This window comes from Nematocida displodere, assembly GCF_001642395.1.
Source record: "Nematocida displodere strain JUm2807 chromosome Unknown 4, whole genome shotgun sequence".
Taxonomy (NCBI): domain Eukaryota; kingdom Fungi; phylum Microsporidia; genus Nematocida; species Nematocida displodere.
Genome location: NW_027138157.1, coordinates 182,760 through 207,052, shown reverse-complemented (window position 1 = coordinate 207,052; position 24,293 = coordinate 182,760). Strand labels below are relative to the sequence as shown.

Sequence of the window (24,293 nt, the reverse complement as noted above, 5' to 3'; positions counted from 1 at the left end):
TGAATTGCGAAAATTAATATATGTTAAGAGAGAGACAGGTTGATATCTTGGAGAAGCTTATCAGGGGAGAAAGCTTTGAGTGGAGTGTACTCGTTGTTGATGACGTAGGACAGGATATTGTTGCTCCTCTCTTCAGAATTAATGAGCTAATGGAGATGGGCGTAGTCTTTTGCACCAGGGTGGACGACGACCGAGATAAAATTGAAGAGGCTCGAGCCATCTACATAGTAGAAGAGACGAAGGAAAACGCCAACATCATCAAAGAAGATCTTCTCGAGCAAAAGTATAAGGAGGTAGAGGTTATCTTCACTGGAATGCTATCAAGAGAGCTGTTTGAGGACCTGGCAGTTGCTGTTGGCCGGGGTGGAGAGTGTAAAAGGGTTAAGAAGGTAATGGATGGGATGATTCGTCTTTCAGTGCTTCATTCTTCGCTGTACACCCTCAACATCAAAGACAGCTTTATGAAAAAAGGCATCACCTCAACGCTTGTTTCAGGGCTGGTGTCGTTACTCCGCGGGATGGATGCCCCTGTTCTCCACATTGATAAGAAGTACCTAGAGCTAGCTGAAGAAGTAGCTAAACAAGTGCAAAAGATTGGCGACCGCGGACGCAAGGGGCGCAAGAGAGAAGCAGTGCTGATTGTGGGCAGGGAGATTGACCTGATTACACCCATTGAGCACGGGTGGACCTACAACGCCCTTATCTCCGATGTTTTGGAGTACGACCTAAACAAAGTAACCATACCTGAGGGCATGGCTAGGATGGAGCAGGTGATTGGCGTGGACAGCACCCCGGAAAAGAAAGTCTTTGACCTGAATAGATTTGATAGGTTTTGGGACAAGAACCAGAACGAGTACTTCCAGGAGGTGGCGGAGCGGGTGGAGCAGGAGCTTGCAGACTACAAAGCAGACCTGGCCCAGCGCTCGATTGACTCTTCCTCGTCAAAAGAAGTTATTTCGAGTGCCCTGAGCAAAGTCCCAGAGCTGGCGCAGAAGAACAAAGTGATCCACACCCACATGACCATTTGCCTCACCCTGGTGGAGGAGATCAAGAAAGCCAAGCTTGATGAAGTCTTTGGCCTTGAAAACGACACCAGCCGAGTTTCAGATATAAAAGATGAACTGGAAGATCTTTTAGGGAAGATAGGTGCTGAGCACGTGCTTAGAATGTGTGCCGTGCTTATTAAGAGGTTCCCAAATGAGCGGGCTTATTTAGAGGAAGTTGCCAAGAAGAAAGGGTGCAGCCTAGAGCTGCTCCGGTTTTTCACCCAGGGAGAGGAAGAGCACTCCAACAGTGGATCCATTGTCACTGGAGCAGCTATCAGCCTCCTGAGGAACATAAAAAGACTCCTCCCAAGAAAGAAGAAGCTCCCGATTGAGATAGCCGTTGAGGACGTGGTCAATGGGCGCAGCACCTACCCCACCGTTGGCATAGAAAGCAAGCAGCAGCCCCTCCAGGGGGGATACTCTGCTGTCCACGTCTTCTCTATTGGTGGAGGAACCTTCACCGAGTACAAGGCGCTTATGGAGCTGGGCGAGCAGCTTGGCGTTGAAATAACGTACGGCACCACCGAAATACTCTCACCAGGCAAGTTTATCTCTGCAGTTACCTCCGTTCTTAAGAAGTAGCCTGGTTGCGGTGTTGCGGTGTATTGCGGTGTATTGCGGTGTATTGCGGTGTTGCGGTGTATTGCGGGGCAATAGGGTGGCAATAAATCTGATATATCATGGTCGGTGGTATACGGTATGGTGCTATGGTGCTGTACTGTACAGGCAGTAGGGTAGTTGTTTTTAAAAAACAGCTCTATATTTATTCCAACAAAACCTTATTTAATTAATAAAAGAAACACTATGGGATTGAGACTAAAACTGTACCCCCCTCAGTACCACCATACCACCACACCACCACACCGTACCCCCCAGTACCGTACATGCACCGTACCACCACACCACCGACCGTGCTATATTAGATTTATTACTGCGATATTACTGTTGCTCTTTAAAGAAAATGTCTTCAAAGTTTCTTCCTGTTTCCTCGCATATCTTTCTTACCTTTGATACAATTTCAGATATTTCTCTCCTTGTGTCTAGATGAGCTTTTCTGTACGTTTCCCTCATCTTTTCCAGATCCTCTCTTTCCTTTTTGAGCGTTTGGGTCAGTTCGGTGAACTCGGCGACTTTGGCCTCGATTCTTTTCATCTCGCTCTCAACCAGAAGCTCTAGAAGTCTTTCCTTCTTTCCCTCCTCTACCTTCTTCTGCTCCTCGGCGCGGAAGATGCACGAGGAGAGAGCCACTGCAGCTATCTCGTTAAGTTGGCTGTTGATCCATGGCCTGGCGTCTTCTTCCTTTTTCTTTTCATCTGCGATCCTCTTTATCTCCCTAACGGCTGCTTTGGCCGCTTCACTTGCCACCCCGGGGTGGACCACACTCGCTAGGAAGGCTACTGTGGACATGACAGGGTTGAGGGTGTAGTTGAAAGGAAGCTTGTTCACCGAAAAGGAGATGGCTTCCATTTCCACCAGGGGGTTTTGGATGCCCATCTTTAGAAAGTGAAGAACACACTGCTCGACCGTTTTTGTTTTAACGTAAGAAGACACCGCGTGCCAGTCGTCTTTGTACATCTCAATTCCTTCAACCAGGAACATTTCTTCCTCCACCGACCACACCTGCCGAATGATTCCGGCCTCTAGTAAATGAAAGTTGCTGTAAGAGAGCGTGGTGGGATACCTTCCCCCATCAAAGCACTGTTTGCAGAGAATGATCCTCTCTCGATCGGAGAAGTAGATGTTTTCCTCGCCCTGGAGACCGTTCATTTCTTTGTGGCATTCGGTGCAGTTGGTCACTGTGGGGATGGAGGTTATCCGCGGACCGTTCATTTGGAGGGTGTGGTGCTTGGAAATGTCTTTGAGCACGTCTGGGTGCTCCTGCTGGGTGCTTGGCTGGGTGTTCGGGGTGGGAAGGGTCGACTCTCCCACAGTGACCATTTTAACTTGAACCTTATTCTCGGGATGGGTCAGCTCGGCCGAGGCGCTGCCTCGGTGGAGATTAAACAGGTCCTTCTGCTCAATTCTTCTTAGCATTGCTTCAATGTCTCTTTTGACGCCTACCTTGTAGTTTATCAGCCCCCAGTGCTCTAGGAAGGTGTACACCTTGATAATCATTGACACGTCATCTGTCAGATACTTTCTGCATTGGGTAATTGATAGGTGTGCTCCTGGATTGTTTTGAAACATCCGAAAGATCCTGTTCCGGACGTGAAGATAACCCTTCACCCCCTCCTCCGTTTCTAGGTGCGGGTGGAAGGCTCTTTTCTCAATGTCGTCTACGCCCTCCGTGCTAAACCAGGCCGAGTGCATTGGCACCAGCACGGGCAGAGCGTTTGTCTCTCCAAGAGTTGTAAAAAGCTGTGGGTAGGTTTTTTGGAGGGTGTGCACAGACTCTTCTCCAGCACTTGTTTCCTGGTCGGTGGAAATATTCACTATTCCCTCCTTTGTTGCCTCTCCTGCTCTGTATGGGTTGCTTTGTGCCAGTACTTTATCCACTTTAAAGTTCCAATTGTGCATATTCTAAAAAAATAAATCACAGTTCCTCTAAATACATCTGCCACACCCCGCACCCCCGCACCACCTCCCAGGACCGCAGCGCGCCAAAGCACCCACCACACCACCAACAGGCCACAGCTACATCCATGGTGCTCCAAAAGCAACCAACAGCTCATTCTGGGACAGTGTTTCTAAGAGATATAAATTTTTTGTTTGTGTTTGTCGTATGAAAGAGAGGAAGGATGGAGTTTTGTCGCCAAAAGTAGACGAAGGTCTCTACTCTAGGCAGCTATACGTGATAGGAAGTGACGCAATGAAGAAAATGCTGCGCTCAAACGTTTTGGTGGTGGGGCTCAAGCAGATAGGAACAGAAGTGGCCAAGAACCTCTGTCTAACAGGGATTAGGAACGTTTCGCTCTTTGACGGCTCAAAGGTGGCACTCTCTGACCTAGGGACAGCGTTTTACTGCACAGAGGCAGACGTTGGCGACCGGGTGGACAAAAGCATCGAGTACAAGATCAAGTCTCTCAATCACCAGGTGAACGTAACCATTCTAGAGGCGCTCCCAGAGACTTTTGCAGGGTACACTGCCGTTGTGGTCTGTGATGCGACCCTCAAGCAGCAGATAGAGATAAACCAGGCCTGCAGAAAGGACCAGGTGCCTTTTATTGTGGCAAGGTCCCGGGGGCTGTTTTTTCAGGTGTTTTGCGACTTTGGTGATTCCTTTGTGACAACGGACGAAAACGGGGAGGAGGTCTTTATGGGAGCCATCAGGAGTGTGTCGTCAGCGGGAGAAGTTACCCTTGCAGAGGAAGAGAGGCACGGCCTTGAAAACGGCGATGAAATCGAGATAAAAGGTTTTATGCCGCGGAGGTATCAGGTAGCCGATGCCAAAGCCTTCAAGTTCTCATTGGTGGGGTACGGGGGAGAAGACCTTGCTGGATCAAGCTTTGAGCAAATCAAGAAGCACCATGCTCTTAGCTTTAAAAGCCTGAGCGACTCGCTCACATCCCCGCTAATTACGCCCACCGTTGAGGGCGCCGAGGTCGTCCATCGCTGCTTTGAGATAGTGGACCAGGCAGAGGAAAAAGGGGCTTCGCTTGGGGCCTTCCTGGAAGAGTTCCGGCAAAAGCTTGAGCTGTCAGAGAGCGCCGCTTTTATGGCCGAAGAGTTTTTTGGGCAGCCCTGGGGGACGATTGCGCCAATTGCCTCAGTTGCGGGGGGCATAGCAGCCCACGAGGCCCTAAAGGCCTGCAGCCACAAGTTCAGCCCATTGCAGCAGTTCATGTACTACCACGCCCTAGAAGCGCTCCCTCCAAGTATCTACAAGAAAAAGAGGGAGGGTTTTGTTGAAAAACCTGGCCGTTATGGTCCACTCTACAAAATTTTCGGGGAAGATACCGAAAAGATTTTTAAAATGGGCATTTTTGTCATTGGCGCTGGAGCCATTGGGTGTGAGCACCTGAAAAACCTTGCTCTCCTTGGAGCAGGCAAAGATGGCGCGCTCTCCGTTACAGACATGGATGGCATTGAAAGAAGCAACCTCAACCGCCAGTTTTTGTTCCGGGAAGAAGACATCTCACAAATGAAGTCGGTGGTGGCATCAAGAGAGGCCGCAGTGCTCAACCCAGACATGGCCCAGATAATTAGATCGTACACCTCAAAAGTGGGCAAAGAAACCGAAACACTCTTCAACGACCAGTTCTACCACGGAATGGACATCCTGATGAACGCCCTTGATAACATTGATGCCAGGCTATACATGGACACCCAGGCTATCTACCACGGCATCTCAATGATAGACACGGGAACGCTTGGGGCCAAAGGACACACGCAAGTGGTCATCCCGCACACCACGGAGCACTACGGAAGCGCCACCGACCCCCAGGAGAAGTCCATCCCCCTCTGCACCATCAGAAACTTCCCCCACCTCCCGGTGCACTGTGTGGAGTGGGCACTTGCAGAGTTCAAGACTTTGTTCACCGAACGGATTTCAGAGATAAAGCTATCAGTCGAATCGGCCGGTAAGGAAGAGATTTCAGACGCCATTAAATGGGTTATTTACACCAGGCCCAAAACCCCGAAAGAGGCCCTGGTTGAGGCAGTCAAGATGTTTTACCGAAAGTTCATCAAAGGGCCAAACACGCTTCTAACGGCCTTCCCCGCAGACCACCGCACAGACGAAGGCACGCCTTTCTGGACGCCCCCCAAAAAAATGCCTACACCAGCCGTCCTCTCCCTGGACAACCCAAGCCACCTAAGCTACATCACCACAGCCCAGAAGCTCCTCAGCAAAACCTTCGATCTGGAGGAGGTATCTTTCACCCGGCCGCAGATTGAGCAGTGCATTGGCCCAGCCATCGCTGAAGCCGAGGCTGAAGTGGAAGGAAGCGTCCCCGCTGGAGGCCTTGACCTCTCCAAAGTCTCGGTGAGGGAAGAGGAGTTTGAAAAAGACTCAGAAACCAACGGCCACATCGAATTCATCACAGCAGCCGCCAACATAAGATGCGACAACTACCAAATCCACAACCTTCCCCCTCTGGAGATAAAAAAGATAGCTGGAAGGATCATTCCAGCCATTGCCACCACCACCGCAGTAGTTTCGGGGCTGGCAGTGATTGAAGCCATCAAGTACGTCTTCTGGAAAAACGAGCCCAAAAAAGAAGACGTTTTCAGGAACACGTACGTCTCCCTAGCACTGCCTCTGCTTACCTCAAGCGAACCAATGCCGCCCCAGAAGCACACAGTTGACCTTCCATCTGGCAAGCTAACTATCACCAACTGGAACATGATCGAGGTTGAAGACAAGCCCCTAAAAGAGATCATCGAGTTTTTAAAGCTGGAGTGGGGGGTAGACATTCCCACGGTCATGCAGGATCTAACCATGCTTTACTGCTCCTTCTACAGCAGTGCACGGTTCAAGACTAACCTGGATAAGACGGTAGGCGAAATCCTTTTTCCAGAAGGCATTCCCAAGGGCATAGGATCTGTGCGTTTAGATGCAGTCGTGGAGGACGACGAAGGCAACGACCTTCTCGTTCCGTTCGTTAAAGTAGTCCTTCGGCAATAAATGGATTAATTTATTTCTTTGTTGTTTTTAATGGAGGCTTTACTCGAACAAGAAAAGAGCTTTAGACTGAACGGGGACAAGGACAGGCTGGCAGATGTTCTCATTGCAATGGTAGACCATGCACGCACAGACAAAGAAACCATTGAAATCATCGCGCTTATGAGCAAGAAAAAGGGGCAGCTCAAAGAGGCCTTGGCCAAAATGATCGGCCATGCATACGCCAAGAAACAGGCCGAGTACCACACGTCCCTCGAGGAGTACTCGTTCAGAAAGGTCAGAACAGTCGATCTCTCAGAAGCTTTTGAGCACGAACACAACAAACACGCCGAAACCGAGCCTACCCCACTGCTCCAGTTTCTCAGAACACTGCTTTCCTCGGTCATTGAGGGAAAGATCTACCTTGAAGGAGTCAGAGTGCTTGTTACCGACGGCATCAAGCAAATACTTCTCTCGCAGAACATGGTAAAAGAAGCCCTAGAGACTATTTACAGCGTTAACGTTGAAACCTTCTCATCGCTAACGACTGAAGACATTCTAAAGTACCAGCTGGAGCAAATGTACCTGGCTATCATCTCCAGAGAGACGGAAAAAGCGTCCACGCTCTCTAAGCGCCTGAGCCAGAGACACCTTGAAGAAGCTCCCTCCCTCAAGCCCTTTTACCTGAACCGAATGATCTTTGTCCATTTAAGGGAAAAAGACTACCACGGAGTTAGCTCAGTCTTTAGTGAGATAAGAAAAAGCGAAGAAAGCGTCGATGGGGCGCACAGTCTTAACGTCTCCCTGGGCATCTTTTACGGGATTCTCTCGCTGCACCACCCCTACTCCCCAATGCTCATCAAAGGAAACACTGAGAGCAAGCTCTGTCCCGACAGCTCGCGGGTCCTTGGAGAGATGTTCATTTCAACGCGCCTGGTCAAGCAGGACGAGCTCGCCTCTTCGCTCGCCCAAGCACCTTCGGAGGTGCAGCAAGCCTATGCCCACTACCAGGAGGAGATAGATAAGATCCTCACAGAACACAACATAATCGTTATCTCTACATACTACAACAGGATAACGATTGAGAGCATGTCCTCCATTCTTAGCACCCCAACAAGTGTTCTAACACCTCTTATCACTGAAATGATCAGGAAAAAGATGCTTACCGGGATAGTGGACCAGATGTCAGGCACGGTTGTCTTCTCTCTTCCAGAAAACGACCTAGAAGACTGGAGCACGGGCATAGACAAGTGCCTAGACCTGATTATCAAGATATCCCACAACATAACCAAGACCTAGTACCAGGGCTGGTTCGGGGTGTTTAGAGACAATAAAAGCTCGATTCTGTTGACTGGCCCCCACTGTCCGTACCACTGTCCGTACCACATAACAAGAGTGGGGAGTGTAAAATATTTGCAATGACTACGTACACAAAGGACTACCCCGAGCGAAGCATTCGCATCATAGTCAATGACTACGTTCCCAACGACGAGAACTCAAAAACCGTGGTGGACATCCTAGGCGAGGGAAAGCCAGGCATTTACATTGTCACCCACGTACCCACCCCCTCTGTTATACACCAGCCATACACGCCAGCCAACCCATACAACCCAGGAAGCATGTTCATAGACCCTTCCTACTTCAAAAGAGACGACCCGAACCACCCCTTCAAGAAGTACGACCCAGACAATGACGAGCTACAACCCCCAGGCGGCCCCAGCGCCAACTATTTCATCTAGGCACCCTCCAGCACATGACCTAAATATTTATTATGTAGTCTACCACTACCGAACCACCGCACCACCGCACCACCTAGTGCCCATTATTAAAGTGGTACTTCAGCCCATTGGCATTCTTGTATCTTTTGCCACACCCTGGGACGTCGCACGCATATGGCTTCTCACTTTCCATTCCTCCACCAAGGTGGCCTTTGCCCATGTGGTACTTGAGACCATATGCCGATGTGTACTTCTTATTACAACCAATATGTGTGCATTTGAATGGCCTCTTTTTATCTTCATCTTCATAGTGCGACTCTCCAAGCATTTCTACCTCGGCATCCATGTTAAAGTCCTTAACCACCACGGGGGGGAGGAGAACGCCAAGTGAAAGACTCTCAGATTGCAGAATGGTGTTGTAGAAGGCAGTTGGCTTGGAGTAGTCGTAAGACATTGAGTTGTCGTTAAACACCACAGTGGGTACTTGAACTATTTCATTGTGGGCGTCTCCCCCGTGCCACTTTACATGCTGCAGACCGTCTTTCTTGGTTTCGGTGGAAATAAACTTGTAATGGCACTTCTCGTAGTGGGTCACTAGATCGTGGAGGGTTGGAAGCGACTCACCGCAGCACTGGTAGTTACTTTCTACGCTGTCGTCCATGCTTCCATTGTCTCCTTTGAAGGTAAATGGCGAGCCGTCTGTTACACAACCACTGGTTTGCTGCTCTGGTATTTTAAGTGATATGCCCGCTTCTTCAACTATCTCTGAGTCTATGCTTGTGTTGATAGCGCGGTCTATGGACTCATAGTCTAGCGGCACTGGTTTTCTCTTCTCAATCTGTTCGTTGAGATCCCCAGAGAAGCTTTCGTTTTCTTTCTCGTCTGCCGAGCACTCTCTTTCTCCCATCTCCTTCATGTTCAAACGAATTTTATTTTTTAAATATTCTCTCAGGGGATTAATCGGGGGACTACATGGGGCACGGGGCGGGTGTTTTTATTTTTAAATGAGCGAAAGGAGGAAGAAGGACGTGAAGAGGCTGGAGCAGGTTGACTCTGAGATATCTTTGCTTGAAAAAGAGAAGAGCTCAACGTTCAATGCGATGGTAGAGATAGAAAACGAGCAGGAGATAAAAAAGAGGGTGTCAAACAAGAGACTAACCAAGCCAATTGGAGGGAGCGCTGCCCCTTTAAAGATAGCGCCGGGGATGCTAAAGTCCCTGAACCAGCTGATGTTTGAAATGAGCAACCTGCCCACCGAGTACATCTTGGCCCAGAGCAATAAAATGGTCCTAACGGGCGAGTGGTTCCTCTCGATCTTGGAAAAAGAGTGGCTCGAAAAGATCTCAACGGTTAAGAAGCTGCTTGACCGGAAAATGTTCCTGGAAGAGACCCGGAGAACGGAGTTTTCCGAGATTGGCGGGGCCAGGCGGCGGCTGCTGGCGCAGGCCGAGGCCAAGAAAAGCATGGCTAGGCAGGTGACTAAAACGCTGCACCAAATGAGCGGGGTGCCCAGAGCAAGCACTGGGAGGCCGGTGGATGCCGTTAGTCTGCTTGCATCAGAGTATACGCCCGAAACGGTAAAAAGCGACTCCCAGAGAAGGTATAGGTACTTGCTATCGCTGTTTTCGCTGATGAAGGCAAACAAGAGCGCGGTTCGGTTCACCATTCCCCAGAGCAAGAAAAGCACGGCCTCCGTGCACTCCTCGCACGCCGCCTGCCTTGAGAAGCTCAAGGCCGAGGTTGGGAAGATCTGCACCATCCCCGAGCTGGCTAAGTACCGCCTCAGCCGAAAGAACCAGCAGGAGCAGCAAAAGCTAAGCAGTATCTCCCTGCACAAGACGCAGAAGCACGGGGTTCCGATTATGATCACCGAGTCCAAGATAGAGGAGCTGAGCATTAGGCCCAAGCACCCCGAGTCCGAAAACCCCGAAAACCCCGAGCACTGACCAACCCTCACAAACCCCGAAAGTCCGAAACCCCGAAAGTCCCCAAAGACCCCGAAGACCCCGAAACCCCGAAAGTCCGAAGACAATCGGAGGAGCATTTTGATTGCGGGGGCAATGAAGGGGTGCACGGAGAGACCCTCTAAAATAGAAGGAAGTTCTAAGGAGTATGGATGGAGCAGAGAGAACGGACAACATTGACCGGGCTAACGTTCAGGCGGTGGCAGAGACCACGGTGCTAGTGGGCACACCGCAAACAGAGGCAGCAGCCCGGCTAAAGAACTACGTGGTAAAGGACATAGTTGAGTCTGGGACTACCAGCCACGTTTATGAGGGACTGGACTGTCGAAGCAAGAAGCCAGTGGCGATAAAAGTCATCAACCGGAGGAAGTACGTTGGGCTGGAAAAGAAGGATTTGCGAGAGAACCGGATCTTTCGGGAAGTGCTGGTTTCCTTTCTTCTTGACCACCAAAACATTGTCAAGCTACGCGAGTTCTTCTTCACCGACGAGTTCTTTTATTTGGTGTTTGACTACGTCAAAGGGGACCAGTTATTGAAAAGAATTGTTACCACCAAGAAACTAAGCGAAGCCACGGCTAAGAAGTACTTTACGCAGGTGCTGTCAGCTATTTCGTACTGCCACAGCCACTATCTTGTCCATCGAGACATAAAGATAGAAAACATTCTTATCGATCGGGATGACACCGCTATGCTGATTGACTTTGGCCTGTCCAACTTTTATGAGAAGGAAGGGTTTTTAGGGACGTTTTGTGGATCGCTCTACTTTGCTGCCCCCGAGCTGCTTTCAGGGCACCCCTACCAGGGTCCAGAGGTCGATGTTTGGAGTCTAGGGGTGGTTCTTTACGTGATGGTCTGTGGGAAGGTGCCGTTTGACGATAAAAACATGCAAACGCTTTATCAAAAGATTATTTCAGGTGAGGTTGATACGATCAATCTTTCAGAGGAGGTAGGGTCTCTGATCAAGAGAATGCTGGATCCGGATAGAAACACAAGAATTACCATTGCAGAGGTGTTCAAGCACAGGTGGATCAGGAAGGATGGAGCGATTCAGGAAAAGAAAAAGGTCCATGTGGATTCCAGCACAGCCGTGTACATAAATTACCTTTTTGGGGAGCAGTTCATGAAGGGGGAGAAAAACAGGCACCCGGAAGCTCTTCTTTCCCTGTGCTCGCTCTTACAGAACAAGCCGATTGGAAGGATTCTCCCGTCGCGGCTCGAATCGATTGTTGACTTTGTCAGTGACAAGCGTCTCCAGATAAAAAAAACCGTTATTAAGCACTGGCAGGGGCACAAAATAAGAGAAGACGTGCTTGTTAAGGCGCTGGAAACGATTTTCCGGGAGATGGGGCTTCCTTTTGAAATATCCGCTGGGAAGTATCAGTGTGTAGCCTACAGCCAGACGGTATCCTTGCAGATAGTAAAAAACAGGATAACGGACGCGTACGGCATAGAAATAGAAACCAGACTAAATAAGGCCCAGGCGAAAGAGCTAGAGGCTTTTATTAAGAGAAGGCTGAAGGAAATTGCAGCAGCGCACTCCCTAAACAACTTGTAAGGCGCCTCTGCCTGGATGCTTAGTAATAAATGTTTGAGTAAGTTCGGGACAGTTCGGGACAGTTCGGGACACCGTAGGGGACACCATAGGGGACAGTGGGGGCAATGATTGGTGGACAAGCCCAAAGTGGCCAATTGATAGATGGGTAGGTACATATAAATTTGCTATTTTAAAGAAAGCAATCGTTTTTATGAATGTGTGGTGCAAAATACTAGACCGGGTTACAGCTACCGAGAGTAATTTATCTATTGGCCGAATACATGCCCGACAAAAGAAGACTGGCGCCATTAGCCGGGCTCGGGGCGAGTTTGCGCGCTACTGGCAACCTAAGAGTGGATCAGGGTACAAGCTACTTGCTTTGCTGCACGCGTGTCCTCTTGTTTTCATTGGCGCGGTTGTTTGTTCTTCTGTTGCTCAGCTGGGAGCTATGCTATGTCTTATGACAGGTGGCAGCTTGGGATCTTTCTTTTTCTTAACAAACGAACCTAAATTGATTATCTGTGCAAATTTTTCTCTTATCTTCTCTATAGCCCTTTTCCACAGAAAGTATCGGGGAGAACATACCCAGTCGCTTTTTGCGACAGCAGTCAAAGACACTGCCATTCTTCAGCTGGCTAGTTTGTGCGCCGCCATACTTCTTCAGCTCACCGCCAAACATACCCAGCAAACTAACACGCCGCTCTTGATTGAAGAAGGGATCCTTCTTTCCTGCTTTTCCCTGGTTTATTTGAGATACTCCAACTACCAGGCCGTAGAAAAGGTCTTTTGCTTCTCTTTGTTGGGGTACACACTCTCCCTCTGTTTTAATTTCGGGGTCCTCCCTCATTTTGCCCCAGACACCTCCAGAGCATGCTAATAAACAAAGCCAAGCGAGGGATGCCATCAGAGGAGAGCCTTTTTGAAGCTTTCACCACCTACGATATCGAAAAGAAAGGGTACCTTAACGAAAGTGAGCTTGAATGCTTTTGGCTGTACAGTGGACTGCTTGGGTGGAAAGTCACCCAGAGCATTACTTTTGCCCAGCTAAAGGAAGAGCATGCTCTGGCCCAGGCCCATACAAACCGAATCCTAGCACTCCTGGAACACACAGGCCCAACCATGCTTCTCCAAAAAATCAACCTGAACCTAACACAACCCGAAACAAACGAGCTTATGGCACACATTGCCCCCACAACCCCGCCCAAAACAGAAGCCCCCCTGGCTCCAGCCCCCCCTGCCCAAAGCACTCCTAAGCCATAAATAAGAGTATATTTTTTAGCCCATGTTTTTTTCTAAGCGCTTAGACTCCCAGGCCAGGGAGCAGCCTGTGTTTATCGCTCTATGTTTATACGGTGTAGTTTCATGCCACAGGTACATTTTATTGTTGAATTCTCTTCTATGGTGTGTTTCGGGTTTTGTTTTATATTGAATATAGCCTGTGTCTCAATGAAAGTGCTTCTTCTTCTTGCGTGGTGCAGCTACATTCTTTGCGACGAAGGAAAGGAAGTCTTTGAGCAGATTCAGGCGTACAGAAAAGCCCACTCTCTCCCAGGGCTGGCCAGGTCGCAGTCTTTGACCAACACCGCCCGGGATCGGGTAGAAAACCTACTTGGCAGTAAAAATCTGCTCAATAACAACCCAGATATCTGGACAGTTGCTGAAAAAAACCAGTTCCATCCAGTTTCCATAGGGGAGAACATCGGTAAGAGCGCCAACCTGGAGAAGAAAGGAAGAGATATTTTTAACGAATGGATCAATTCTCCCGTCCACAAAGAAAACCTTATCGATCCACGGGACTATACACATTTGGGTGTCTACAAAATCACCTCGGAGTCCCACGTCTTTGTGTCAGCGGTTTTTGCCAGAAAAGACCCAGGCCACCCCGAAAGCCGCCAGCCAAGCCACCAGCCAACCACAACCACGCCTACCCCGACACCTACCCCCAGCAGCACCCCCTCCCCCATAGACAGCCTCTCAGTTACCAGCACCACCAGACAAACAGCTCCCTCTGGATCAAATAACTTACCCAATCCTACCACCAATCCTACCACTACCCCCAGCAGCACCCCCAGCAGCACCTATGGCCCCATGACCCCCCAAACCCCCAGCCCAAACCAAAACCCGAACCCGAACCTTACCACGTACAGCCCCAATCCCAATCCCAGCCCCAGCCAAAACCCCACACCTACCACGTCCCGCCCCAACCCCACACACAGTCCCAGCCCGAGTCCTACCTTTCTAATTACCATACCTGAATCAATGCAAAAAAACAACTCAGTGATTAAACTGGTCATTGTAAAGGATACCGATGGTCGTAAAGACGGCTTTATTTAAAGATTAACTGCCTCTTCGGAGTACTCAGTTGACCACAGTGAGAGATTGTCCCTGAGCAGCTGCATAATAAGCGTTGAGTCTTTGTAGCTGTCCTCGGTAAGACTGTCAAGCTCTGAAATTGCTTCATCAAAAGCTTTTTTTCCCATGTCAACCGCTTTTTTCCTTTCGTTGAGTATTTCAAAACAGAACACTGAATAGTTTAGGTACAGACCCAGCCTAGTAGGATTGGTGGTTGGCAGCGAACTGTTGGCTATGTCTGTCGCTTGCTGGTAGGCCTTGTCAGCTTCGCTCGATATTTCTGACAGGTACTCATCCCGAGCAATTTCTGCCTTGTAGCGGAGATAGTCACCTTTCATCTTCAGGAAGAACACCTTGGAGTCTACCACGCTATCATCTATCAGGTACGTATCTAATAAAGATAGAACATCATCACAGACGGCGTTAAGTTCTTCCTCAACGAGGTTGATGTATTGGGTAATACTCTCGATGTTTTTCTCGCTAGCTTCGTCACTCATTCGGGTTTCTTGTAGGGTTTTGGTCAGGATTCTCCAGGAGGTTCTTCTGACACCCACCTGGTTCTTGTAGGCAATTGAAAGCATGTTTCTTTCTTCAATGTTGAGTTTTATGCCTTCCTTGGCCGCTTGCTTGGTTGCATCCTTCATACTTTCTAGCATTTGTTCAAATCGTTCTGCTTTTTCACTAAGCTTGGCCTTGTATATTGACTCCTGGTACGACATGTCTATTAAAAATTAAAGATTTGTTTTTTTATCATGAAGAAGTCTCTGCGGACGCTAAACTCGCTTTTGGGGGGTGCCGTGTCCATTTACGCGAGTCTTGACCTGGGAAAGCCCCCAAAGCTTAGAAGCACCTCTTTTCTTGATTTTGCCAGACGATTTTATCATTTGACGCATATTGGGCTTCTTATGTCCCTGGTTACCTTTGGGCTGGGGCTGCTCTCAAGCGCCATCGAGGGACGTGGCCGCAGCCAAAGAGGGGGCAGGGTGCTCAAAGAAATCTACCTCCACATGCTCGCCATCACTGTAGCCACTGAGTCCTTTATTCCAATTGTTTTTTGGGTGCTTTGGGCCATAGACAAAGGAAACGTTGTGGACGTGGAGAATTATGTGGGGCAGGACTCGGTGTCTTTTTTCTTTAACCTGTGCATGCATGGGATACCAACGCTCTTTCTTTTGGTAGAGTTTTTCATCTCTGACTTTCAAAAAAGCAACCGTCACTATTTCCTGCTGTTTGTGTTTTTTAGCATCTACATGATGATTATGTTTGAGTTCAACAGAACCACAGGGGAGTGGCCATATCTTATTATTTCCAAGTTTCAGAAGTATCACCGGGCTGCTTTCCTTTTTGGGTGTTTTTTGTTTTTGTGCTTTCTCTACGGGTTTCTGGCTTTCATCCACCAACACATCAGTCGTGCGGAGGCCGTTAAAAAGCGGGGCCCAAAAAAAGCGGTCAGGAGAGCTCGGAAAAGAGCCTAATAAATGGCCACTGTAACTATTGAAAAATTTAGCAAACAAAGAATGAGCGAGGCAGCCACAAGGGGTAGAAACAAGACATGGGTAACGAATACGCTGTGTTTGGGGGTAGTGCTGTGCATATACGGAAACATGGACCCTGACGCCAGCTCTTTTTTCGGGGTTTCTTTTACGAGCTTCAGCTTCCGAAGGTTTTGGTACATCACCAACCTAACACTGGGGTTTTCAACGCTGGCGCTATCTCTAAGGGTCTGCCTGGACCTCTGGAGTGCCTGGGGCGGAGGAGGGAGTCATCCAGAGAAAGAAAAGCTGGAAGAGATGCACAGTTGCCTCGTATCTGTGATGATGGTGGCTGAAACGATTATTTCGGTGATTTTTTGGCCGTTATTTTTTCATAATCCAGAGCTGTTCTTTGCAGCGGCCAGGGTTACCGGGCCCAGAGCGATTGGGATCTTTCCAAACATATGCATGCACGGGCTGCCAGTCCTCTTTCTAGGGGTAGACTACTTCACCGACCCGAACATTCGGGGCAGGAGGTACAACAAGAGCTTAGCTGCTTACTGGGGGGTGTGCGCTGCAGTGCTTGTGCTCTACTACCAGCAGTTTAGGCGGTGGAGGTACGCTCTCATCTCAAAGGTGCCTGGGTGGTGCAGAGCGCCCGCGCTCCTGGTAATTTTGCTGGTGATGTATCCTATTCATTGGAGCTATGTCTGGGTGTACGGGAAAAGAAGAGGTCTTCTGGAGCCCGGGGAAGGGGGGTGGACTGGCAAAGCATCCTTTTTTCTCGGCCTGGCCGGCGGTTTCCTCTACAAAGGGGCTTTGTCCTTTCGGGATTTTTTATCGGCACCCCGAAACAAGAAAAGAGCGAAGGAAAAGCCTGTAGGAGGTTAGTCAGCTGGGGGCCAGTGTATTAATAAAATTTTCTTAGAATCACTAACCATGCCCATTCGTAACCGAGACCAGAGGATCTTTGAGGCTACAAGGGTTTCCACGGAGTCCCAAACACCGACCCGTGGCCAGATTTTTGGATACATCAACGGCGATCTTCATGTGCTTGGAGCTCCCCCTAAAAAGACGATTTTCGTTATGGCCCTGTTTATTATTGGGTGTTTTGCGCTGGGGCTGAATGTTGACTCTAGGAACAAGACACTGGGGGTGAGTATATCGGGTTTTTCAATGTTCAAATACGGGAACCTTGGGCAGCTGAATTTGGTAATGTGTACAGCGGTTCTGACTATTGGGATTATTGTTCGGGTAGCTATCAGGCACATCACCAGGGGGGTAGAGGTGATCTTTGCGCAGTTCAAACGGATTGAGGACGGCGGGCTGTGGAGCGACCTTACGTCTGTCAACGTGGGCCGTTTTTTATTCAGGCTGCAAACCAAGATAATTGACATTATTATCACAGAGCGGATTCTGCTAAAGCTGGAGGCTGTTCTTCCGAGTATACACACGGGGTTTTTGGTCGTTGGGCTAGTTTGGTCGTTCATCGGGATCTGTAGCTTTTTAGCGATTGCTGTGCTTTCGCCCTCCCTCAGCATGTTTCGCCCAGAGCTGCTTAGCTGCCTGTCCACCAACCTCTATACCAACCTAGCCATCCACACGGTTCCTTTCCTTGGGATACTATTTGACAAATGCACCCTTCCGTACCGCATTGACGAGGGGGGCATATTTTCCAACAAGACCCTTTTGATATGCATAGGTATCTATGGGGCAGTGCCGATAATCCTTGGGCTGGTGTTCTTCCTGGAAACTGGAGAGCTGGTCTACCCCTTCCTCTCTCTGATCACGCTGAAAGGAACCATCCTGGGCGCACTGTGTGTGGGATTTATATGGGGAGCGATGAAGCTGATCCAGCGCATTCTCCGGGCCTACAGGTTTGCGCCCACGTCCATCTGGTCGCACTACCAGCCGTTCATGCGGGAGGGCTTTAAAAGAACGTGGGTGGAGATCAGAAAAGAGCACAGCAAGACCACCATTCTGGTGCGGTTTCTGCTTCTGCCGCTGTTCACAGTGTCCCTGGGCCTAGCGATCTTCTATTTTGGCAATTCGCTGATTACCGTCCAAAAAGTCCAGATATATGTAAGAAGCATCTGCACAGAGACAGATATATATTTTGGAAAAATATCGGCATCAGCGATGGGAATGTCCCGCAGACTATCCAGTGCATCAGCCCAGAACCCTCTTGCCACCCAGGCTGCGTAAATGTCACCACCCCAGGGTTATTCCACCCACACTTTTTGAGCCTGAACCTAAATAGAGTAGTACGGGTATGAATAGGCGGGGGGAAATATAAGCCTGGGCCCAAGCCAAAAACCCCGAAAACCCAAAAACCCAAAAACCCAAAAACCCGAAAACCCAAAAACCCGAAAACCCCGAAAACCCGAAAGCATTTGGCCACTCTCTTCTGTAAAAATAAAAGAGGATGGAAGAAAGACTCATGCGCCACCTTTACCAGCTCCAAGAACGCGGGGATATAAGCAAAGAAGGCCTCTCGCCCGGGGACATTGAAGAACTTAGAAAAGCACTCGTGCTGCTGGGGCTCAGGCTAAACCAATGGTACACGGGCCAGACACTGGTGGCGACCAGCCCGGCAATCCAAGGAACAGTCAACGACTACGGCATAGCAGCCCTTGATATTCTTGGGACCATAGCCGCCTCCCCAAAAGGCGTGGCATCTACCGAGCTGAGGATGTGCCCCATAACCCAGGACCTGGTCAGAGACCGGTGGATTGAGGTAAGAGACCAAAGACTTAGACTAACCAAAAGAACAATGATCGAAAAGGCCGAGCTACTTTCAAAGACGTGTCAGATAGACATCTGCAGCTTTTGCAACATCCTCAATGAAGAGGGTAACCTTCCGCATGAAAGATGCTATGACCTTGCAACGACTACCGAACCACCCGAACACCGCCCGTAACAGAATAAAGCCAAGCTACAAATTTACTTACCACTTACCACTTACCACTTACTACTTACCACTTACCACTTACCACTTACCACTTACCACTTACCACTTACTGATCCGAGCCCCAGCCCGAGCAAAGGTTTATTTATCATCGAGGTTAGCCAGCAAGGCTTTGGTGCCTCCAGGCAGGGTTTTCGGGCGGTGCTGTGGGTGGTATACATTCACTCTATCTGTGTTCTGTTCTTGATGTCGCTGTACTCCTCCTTTAGCTTTTCCAGATCGCTTTTGCTAAATCGGTGCTTGCTCTCCAAGGCGCTGTTGACTCTCTCGGGGTGCTCCTTCTCCTCTTTACTAAACTTGTTCTTGAGCTGTTTTCTGTCCCTGTCTGTAAAGATCTTCTCAATCATGGTGAAGTCTGTCCCACAGAGAGAAAGAGTTTTATAAAAGAGCAGGGTTTCCTCCTTGGACCAGCGGCTCCTCTTGCTTGGCGCTTTCCCGTAGGAGAAAGAGGTAACTCTATCTTCAATGTACGTTCCTCTCTCAGCATCGTTCATAACAATCTTCCCGTCAACCACAATGAGACTGTCCGGGTCTGTTTCTGGATCCTCGGTGTTTCTTCTTCTTTTAGCCTGTTTCTTTGCTGCGGGAAAGTTCTTGTTTTCTAGAAAGTGCGCCAGAGACTGCGAGCTGTTTGGCGCCGGCGGGTTACTGCTGTCTCCCATAAAAATTTTACTTCCAGTGCTTCTTTATCCGCTCAAGCATTACCTTCAAAAAAACCTCTGACCGGGAAACAATCTCCTCTTCCAGCTCGTTCTTATCATAGATGAAATGCCCTCTGGACATAAGGCCTAGCTCTACCAAATCGGTGAGTCTTCTAAAAATAACGGCTTTTTCTGTGTTTTTAAACATCGACAGTGCTGTGGTTCGGCGCTCAAACTCTTCATACACACTGCTAAAAGTAACTCTTTTCACTGTTGACGCCAGCAGAATAATCATGTGCACTGAGTTCAGCAGCGTGTAGGGACTTGGCTCCTGGATCTGGTAGAGGAACTTGTAAAACCGCAAAGAAATGCTTTCAAAGGTGTTGCTGATCATATAGGCGTTGGCAACAAACTTTTCCAGTCCCTCATCAATAATGTCCCACTCAAACGGCTGGGGGCTGTCTTCCTCCGGCGCTGCTTTTAGCGCCTCAACCACCCGGCTAAACACCCGCATGTAATCAGCCTCTTTCAGCTCCCTGGTGAAAATGCGTATCCCTGACATTCGGCTGATAATTCTCTTATCTAACTTTCCTAAGTCGGTAATAGTTGGAATCTGAAAGACAAACTTGTTTCCAAACTGCTCAAAAGGATTCTCCTGCTCTAAAATCCGGTACAGTAGAGCCTTAGTCACTGACGCATTGCTCGTGGACAGGTCAAATAGGTAAATGTTGGTGTTGACGTACTTAGTTCGCGTTTTAAACAGCTCTATCTGCCTAACAGACACGTTCGACACGATAGACAGGATGTGGTTAGTCACTTTTCTCGGCCCGTAAAGCCAAACTTTCTCACACTCTGGGCTCTCCATTCGCAGGAGCAGAGTCTCAATCACCGACAAGTACTTTGTTTCTACCTCCTGGTTGTAGAGAACGTCCAGCATCTCTGGAAGACCTCTAGCCGACTGAATCAGCTCCTCGGGCATGGAAACACTATGTGCACCAACCGACTGGGTTCTTTTGGGCTTAACCACCTGTTTAACTGGAAGAAGTGCTGGCTTCGGAGATGCAAGCTTGGGTATGGGCTGAAGGATCGGTACGGGCGCAGGTTTGGGGGCGGTTTTTGGAGAGGGGGCTGGTTTGGGGGCGGTTTTTGGGGCAGGTTCTGGTTTTGGGGGTGTTGAGGGAAGCGTTCGGGAAAGCGCCGCCCTCCTTGGGGCCTTTGGTGCCGCGCTTCTCCGGCCATGTCCCCAGGCATTCTCCAGCCCTTCTCCCTTCCCCTCCCCCGCCTCTTCCTTCTCCCTGGCCTTGGTCTCGTGCTTTATCTTTGGCTTCTTCAGAGGGTGCATCAAAAAAAATAATCGAAGCTCTTTATTGGGCGGCTGCTAGTTCCTTCTCTTTCTGGGCCTGACTCTTGTCCGCAATCTCACCAATATGAATGTCTCTGTCCTCTCTGATGGCTTCATCGTACTTGCCTCCCAGATAAAGCGTTGAGAAGCACCAGGTCACTGCAACAATGGCAACGGCTGTAGCCAGAATGGGGGATGCTGTTCTAATGTCTGATGTGTTGAATAGGAAAAGGAGGAAGATTTGCATGTTTGAGGCAAACGCCTTTCCAAGCTTTCCAAAGACTCCGTCGTAGACACCCTTGAACCTTGCCTGGTACTGCTTTGGAATTTTCACGCCAATAGCCTCCTTGCAGATGTCAAAGGCGGCATACTTCAGGATCTTAATCGTGTTAACGGCAAAGAAGCCGATCCAGATTTCAATGCTGGGGTATCCTCCCATGCCAATGGTGGCGAAGAGGGGCTTGCCCACCCGAATAAGGATGTTTTCAGCGTTTTTGCCTACGGCAGCAGCTGAAACGTTGCTCCAAATGAAGAGGAGGAAGACGAGGGCGCTGACCATGGTGCACACTGGGGTAATCATTCCCAGCGCAAGCCAGCCCTTCTTCTGAATGAGTCTCTTGAGCGGGGTAAGGAGCACTGCGATAACACAGGCTCCAATGACCACCTGCTGCATGCCCTGGGTGCGCATAACCACTGTCATGGCTGAGCTGCTGCTTTTCAGCGAGGAGATAAGCATAGACGACTTGTACGAGCTTTCTGTAAGGTTGGTGCAGATACCGTATCCAAGAACGGTCATTGAAAGATGGAAAACAATTGGGGTCTTCAGCATAACCTTGAACCCGTCAAGCATGCCCACTTTTTCCTTCTTAGCCTTGCGCCTCTGGTTTTCCGAGAGGATGTAGATGGGGTATGGGATGATGTTGGTGACCAAGTATCTGTAGGTGAAAATGTTAACGACGCAAATGCAAGAAACGCAGAAAATGAGGATGCCAACAATGAGCATCTGTCTCTCTGGGAACCAGTCTAGGAGGTAGGAGTTTCCAACCATGAGTCCTCCCGAGGTCATTAGACCAAAGTTGGCTGCCATAATAAAGAAGGGGTAGAATCTGAGCGCCTGTCTAAGAGGGCAGATTTCGTTGGCAATGGCAAAGAACATCAGCGAGGTCATAACGTTGCCCCAGAGCTCTGCTGTGATGTAGAGAAGGGTGCCTGTCCAGAAGTTGGCGGTGAGAAGAAGACCTTTGAGGAACTCCAGCCCAACGACAAACATTTTCTTGTCTGAAAACATGTCGTTGATCCAGAAGTGGTATGGCTCAATGTAGTTCACGGTAGGAAGAAGCACAAATGCGTATATCAGGAAGAATACACCAAAACCAATGTTCAGAGCGAACATAATCTTTTCTAGCGTGATGCCTTTTGAGAGGAGATACTGGAAGAACACTGCAAAGATCATAGTCACTGCAATAACGATGAAAGATTTGAGGTACTGAATTGAAGCGGGCAACATTCTGCTAATAACTACGGCGTCTTTGGTGTCTCTGAGAATGGAGTATGCTAGGACAATGCAGAAGTAAAGGAATGTCATTGAGAAGAACTTTGCGTATTCGACGCGAAGAACTTTGAAGAAGCTGGAGCAGCCTTCAGCTGCTTCCTCGTGGGCCTCTTCCGTTGGAAGAGATCTTGTTCGGTAATCGTTCGAGAGTCCTGCTGCTTGCATGGGTTTTTGACAAATTTTTTCAAAAATACAAATATTTATGGTAAACATCCTAAATCTGTGACTGCCCTTGGGGCTTTCGCGGGGCTGCCTGACAACTTTCATCATCTCAGGTTTTCTAGCCTGATGTTTGGGTTTGTTCGATTTTTCTGGCAGGTCTTTTTCCCCTGAAAAAGGCTTTGCTAGGATTGGTGGGGGTCTGTAGCTAGGACGACCAAATAAAAAAATTATTCTAAAAGCAAAGAATGGCAACTACTAGCCCGAACGCATCCCCGCTAATTGACACGCTCTCTTACTTGATTGCAGGTCCAAACAGAAGAGCTGTCTACCCGGAGGTGGAAAAGCTGCTAAAAGATCCAAAGATGAAGCGAGACCTTGTGTCTTTTCACCGGCTGGTAGCTATGAAGGCTTACCGCCTGGCAGCTGACGGAGACCTTCTGGAGGCTGAGACGCTGATTAACGGCTGCAACTTAAATAGGTTGAGTGGGGCACTAGCTAACCACCACCTAGAAAGGGTAATGGTCCGGGAGTCTTTCAAAAGGATAAACAGGACCGAAAGCATTTCCCTGTTTCTTGATGGAGCATCTGATGAGGACGTTTACGAGTGGGCCCTTCTTGCCAAAGACTGGTCCAAGGGCCGGAAGTATGGATCTAAGCTTTTCAGCGTTTCAGGTAACTTTGCCCTAATGGTTCTTTTGCTTGACTGGAGAAAAGAGTTTAGTGTAAGGTTTCTTTTAGAGAAGGTGGCAGTCACCAGCTCTCTGGTTCTTCTTCTGTTTGCTCGGGGTGTGCCCCTTGAAGAGCTACATCCTTATATTTGCACGCTAGAAAGAGATGCTTCGTTTTTTCTGCTGATGAAGAAGCTGTTTATTTCAGGCACGGACCTATCTGCTTACCTGGCTTGTCCAGTAGAAGACATTCTTAGCGTGATTGATGACTGGGAGGTCTATCAGCACTGCCTCCAGGGGGGTCTGCGTGTTCCAGGAACAGCGGCGAGGAGCAAAGGTGCCAACTTCCAGAGGTACCTAGCGGTGCGGGATAGGAGCGCTGAGGCTTTGGCTGCTTTCATGGTTTCTTACGACCGTGTAGAGATGGTCAGGGAGGAGCTGCTCTGCTTGGAGGCCTCTGAGCCCGAAACACTGAAAAAGCTGCAAAAAAAGGTACCTGAAAAAATAGGCGTAATGATTGAGTACTCCCTTAGAAAAACCGCGGTTCAGAGCCTAGACAGGGCCCTATTCACTACCTCCTCCAAAGATTTTTCTTTCCTAATTGGGATCATTTTATCAGAAAAAAACAATGACTCACTGATAACCGCTCTTATTCTCTGCTTCCTTTTTGCGCAACGCTTTGACTCGTTCGAGGTAGAGCTCATTCTCTGCCTCCTTTACCGACACCTCTTCATGTACCAAGAAGTCTTGGACACCTACACCCATTTAGACATCCACACCATCCAGCTTGAAAGAATGAGCTATCTCTGGAACGATCTGCAGATCCTTCTCGAACAAAAGCCAGGATTGCTGCACCTAGAGTACTTTGACACCTACAGGACCATGGTATCGCAGTGCAACCTTGAGTTCTTTGAGGCGGTCAAAAACGGGTCCTTTGCTACAGCCATAGACATACTCGGTCTAAGAGATGCCCTGACAGCCTCAACCACCCACCAGCAAATGAAAGAGGGCGTCCTCCACCGATCCACTCCCCCTTCAATCACCAAGATTCTTCCTGCAGAGGGAAGGTACCTCTTTGACAAGTTACTTGCCCCACCCCGAACTAACCCAAACCAGGTCTTATTAACCCTAGAAGGTCTACCAGAGACCCTAGATACTGCCAAGATAGCTGAACTTTTCTCCCAGGCAAGAACTAAGGCACTGTTGCTGGTAGGTCAGAGTGCTGGGTTGGGCACTGGGTTGGGCACTGACCCGGGCACTGACCTGGACAACCTTCTATCCAGCCTAATTGCAGCCCAGGAGGCGGCCTTCCAGCAGCTGTGCCACTGACCA

The 24,293-nt window shown here is 49.1% G+C and overlaps 20 protein-coding genes across 20 annotated transcripts; 14 read left to right on the top strand and 6 right to left on the bottom strand.

The window, feature by feature from the left end:
• Nucleotides 1-20: 20 nt before the first annotated feature.
• Nucleotides 21-1,628, top strand: NEDG_01400 (uncharacterized protein; the record flags this gene model as incomplete). Its single annotated transcript, XM_067688818.1, has 1 exon — nt 21-1,628. The coding sequence occupies one exon, from the start codon at nt 21-23 to the stop codon at nt 1,626-1,628; it is 1,608 nt and encodes a 535-aa protein (XP_067544006.1).
• A 357-nt stretch (nt 1,629-1,985) lies between these two features.
• Nucleotides 1,986-3,563, bottom strand: NEDG_01399 (SWI/SNF related-matrix-associated actin-dependent regulator of chromatin subfamily C; the record flags this gene model as incomplete). The annotated part of the gene is made up of 1 exon (XM_067688817.1): nt 1,986-3,563. One exon carries the CDS (start codon nt 3,561-3,563, stop codon nt 1,986-1,988), a length of 1,578 nt encoding a protein of 525 aa, XP_067544005.1.
• A 205-nt stretch (nt 3,564-3,768) lies between these two features.
• NEDG_01398 (ubiquitin-activating enzyme E1) lies at nt 3,769-6,612 on the top strand (the record flags this gene model as incomplete). The annotated part of the gene is made up of 1 exon (XM_067688816.1): nt 3,769-6,612. The coding sequence occupies one exon, from the start codon at nt 3,769-3,771 to the stop codon at nt 6,610-6,612; it is 2,844 nt and encodes a 947-aa protein (XP_067544004.1).
• Nucleotides 6,613-6,642: 30 nt separating this feature from the next.
• NEDG_01397 (26S proteasome regulatory subunit N5) lies at nt 6,643-7,887 on the top strand (the record flags this gene model as incomplete). The annotated part of the gene is made up of 1 exon (XM_067688815.1): nt 6,643-7,887. One exon carries the CDS (start codon nt 6,643-6,645, stop codon nt 7,885-7,887), a length of 1,245 nt encoding a protein of 414 aa, XP_067544003.1.
• A 119-nt stretch (nt 7,888-8,006) lies between these two features.
• NEDG_01396 (uncharacterized protein) lies at nt 8,007-8,327 on the top strand (the record flags this gene model as incomplete). Its single annotated transcript, XM_067688814.1, has 1 exon — nt 8,007-8,327. One exon carries the CDS (start codon nt 8,007-8,009, stop codon nt 8,325-8,327), a length of 321 nt encoding a protein of 106 aa, XP_067544002.1.
• A 73-nt stretch (nt 8,328-8,400) lies between these two features.
• On the bottom strand, nt 8,401-9,222 carry NEDG_01395 (uncharacterized protein; the record flags this gene model as incomplete). Its single annotated transcript, XM_067688813.1, has 1 exon — nt 8,401-9,222. One exon carries the CDS (start codon nt 9,220-9,222, stop codon nt 8,401-8,403), a length of 822 nt encoding a protein of 273 aa, XP_067544001.1.
• An 88-nt stretch (nt 9,223-9,310) lies between these two features.
• On the top strand, nt 9,311-10,252 carry NEDG_01394 (uncharacterized protein; the record flags this gene model as incomplete). Its single annotated transcript, XM_067688812.1, has 1 exon — nt 9,311-10,252. The coding sequence occupies one exon, from the start codon at nt 9,311-9,313 to the stop codon at nt 10,250-10,252; it is 942 nt and encodes a 313-aa protein (XP_067544000.1).
• A 166-nt stretch (nt 10,253-10,418) lies between these two features.
• NEDG_01393 (uncharacterized protein) lies at nt 10,419-11,825 on the top strand (the record flags this gene model as incomplete). The annotated part of the gene is made up of 1 exon (XM_067688811.1): nt 10,419-11,825. One exon carries the CDS (start codon nt 10,419-10,421, stop codon nt 11,823-11,825), a length of 1,407 nt encoding a protein of 468 aa, XP_067543999.1.
• Nucleotides 11,826-12,015: 190 nt separating this feature from the next.
• Nucleotides 12,016-12,681, top strand: NEDG_01392 (uncharacterized protein; the record flags this gene model as incomplete). Its single annotated transcript, XM_067688810.1, has 1 exon — nt 12,016-12,681. One exon carries the CDS (start codon nt 12,016-12,018, stop codon nt 12,679-12,681), a length of 666 nt encoding a protein of 221 aa, XP_067543998.1.
• Nucleotides 12,675-13,064, top strand: NEDG_01391 (uncharacterized protein; the record flags this gene model as incomplete). Its single annotated transcript, XM_067688809.1, has 1 exon — nt 12,675-13,064. One exon carries the CDS (start codon nt 12,675-12,677, stop codon nt 13,062-13,064), a length of 390 nt encoding a protein of 129 aa, XP_067543997.1.
• A 186-nt stretch (nt 13,065-13,250) lies between these two features.
• Nucleotides 13,251-14,138, top strand: NEDG_01390 (uncharacterized protein; the record flags this gene model as incomplete). Its single annotated transcript, XM_067688808.1, has 1 exon — nt 13,251-14,138. The coding sequence occupies one exon, from the start codon at nt 13,251-13,253 to the stop codon at nt 14,136-14,138; it is 888 nt and encodes a 295-aa protein (XP_067543996.1).
• On the bottom strand, nt 14,135-14,875 carry NEDG_01389 (14-3-3 protein epsilon; the record flags this gene model as incomplete). Its single annotated transcript, XM_067688807.1, has 1 exon — nt 14,135-14,875. The coding sequence occupies one exon, from the start codon at nt 14,873-14,875 to the stop codon at nt 14,135-14,137; it is 741 nt and encodes a 246-aa protein (XP_067543995.1).
• Nucleotides 14,876-14,908: 33 nt separating this feature from the next.
• Nucleotides 14,909-15,631, top strand: NEDG_01388 (uncharacterized protein; the record flags this gene model as incomplete). Its single annotated transcript, XM_067688806.1, has 1 exon — nt 14,909-15,631. The coding sequence occupies one exon, from the start codon at nt 14,909-14,911 to the stop codon at nt 15,629-15,631; it is 723 nt and encodes a 240-aa protein (XP_067543994.1).
• A 42-nt stretch (nt 15,632-15,673) lies between these two features.
• On the top strand, nt 15,674-16,519 carry NEDG_01387 (uncharacterized protein; the record flags this gene model as incomplete). Its single annotated transcript, XM_067688805.1, has 1 exon — nt 15,674-16,519. The coding sequence occupies one exon, from the start codon at nt 15,674-15,676 to the stop codon at nt 16,517-16,519; it is 846 nt and encodes a 281-aa protein (XP_067543993.1).
• A 48-nt stretch (nt 16,520-16,567) lies between these two features.
• Nucleotides 16,568-17,833, top strand: NEDG_01386 (uncharacterized protein; the record flags this gene model as incomplete). The annotated part of the gene is made up of 1 exon (XM_067688804.1): nt 16,568-17,833. One exon carries the CDS (start codon nt 16,568-16,570, stop codon nt 17,831-17,833), a length of 1,266 nt encoding a protein of 421 aa, XP_067543992.1.
• A 235-nt stretch (nt 17,834-18,068) lies between these two features.
• Nucleotides 18,069-18,548, top strand: NEDG_01385 (uncharacterized protein; the record flags this gene model as incomplete). The annotated part of the gene is made up of 1 exon (XM_067688803.1): nt 18,069-18,548. One exon carries the CDS (start codon nt 18,069-18,071, stop codon nt 18,546-18,548), a length of 480 nt encoding a protein of 159 aa, XP_067543991.1.
• A 209-nt stretch (nt 18,549-18,757) lies between these two features.
• On the bottom strand, nt 18,758-19,258 carry NEDG_01384 (uncharacterized protein; the record flags this gene model as incomplete). Its single annotated transcript, XM_067688802.1, has 1 exon — nt 18,758-19,258. One exon carries the CDS (start codon nt 19,256-19,258, stop codon nt 18,758-18,760), a length of 501 nt encoding a protein of 166 aa, XP_067543990.1.
• A 7-nt stretch (nt 19,259-19,265) lies between these two features.
• NEDG_01383 (uncharacterized protein) lies at nt 19,266-20,579 on the bottom strand (the record flags this gene model as incomplete). The annotated part of the gene is made up of 1 exon (XM_067688801.1): nt 19,266-20,579. One exon carries the CDS (start codon nt 20,577-20,579, stop codon nt 19,266-19,268), a length of 1,314 nt encoding a protein of 437 aa, XP_067543989.1.
• A 22-nt stretch (nt 20,580-20,601) lies between these two features.
• On the bottom strand, nt 20,602-22,296 carry NEDG_01382 (ATP:ADP antiporter, AAA family; the record flags this gene model as incomplete). Its single annotated transcript, XM_067688800.1, has 1 exon — nt 20,602-22,296. One exon carries the CDS (start codon nt 22,294-22,296, stop codon nt 20,602-20,604), a length of 1,695 nt encoding a protein of 564 aa, XP_067543988.1.
• Nucleotides 22,297-22,538: 242 nt separating this feature from the next.
• On the top strand, nt 22,539-24,290 carry NEDG_01381 (uncharacterized protein; the record flags this gene model as incomplete). The annotated part of the gene is made up of 1 exon (XM_067688799.1): nt 22,539-24,290. One exon carries the CDS (start codon nt 22,539-22,541, stop codon nt 24,288-24,290), a length of 1,752 nt encoding a protein of 583 aa, XP_067543987.1.
• Nucleotides 24,291-24,293: the final 3 nt, after the last annotated feature.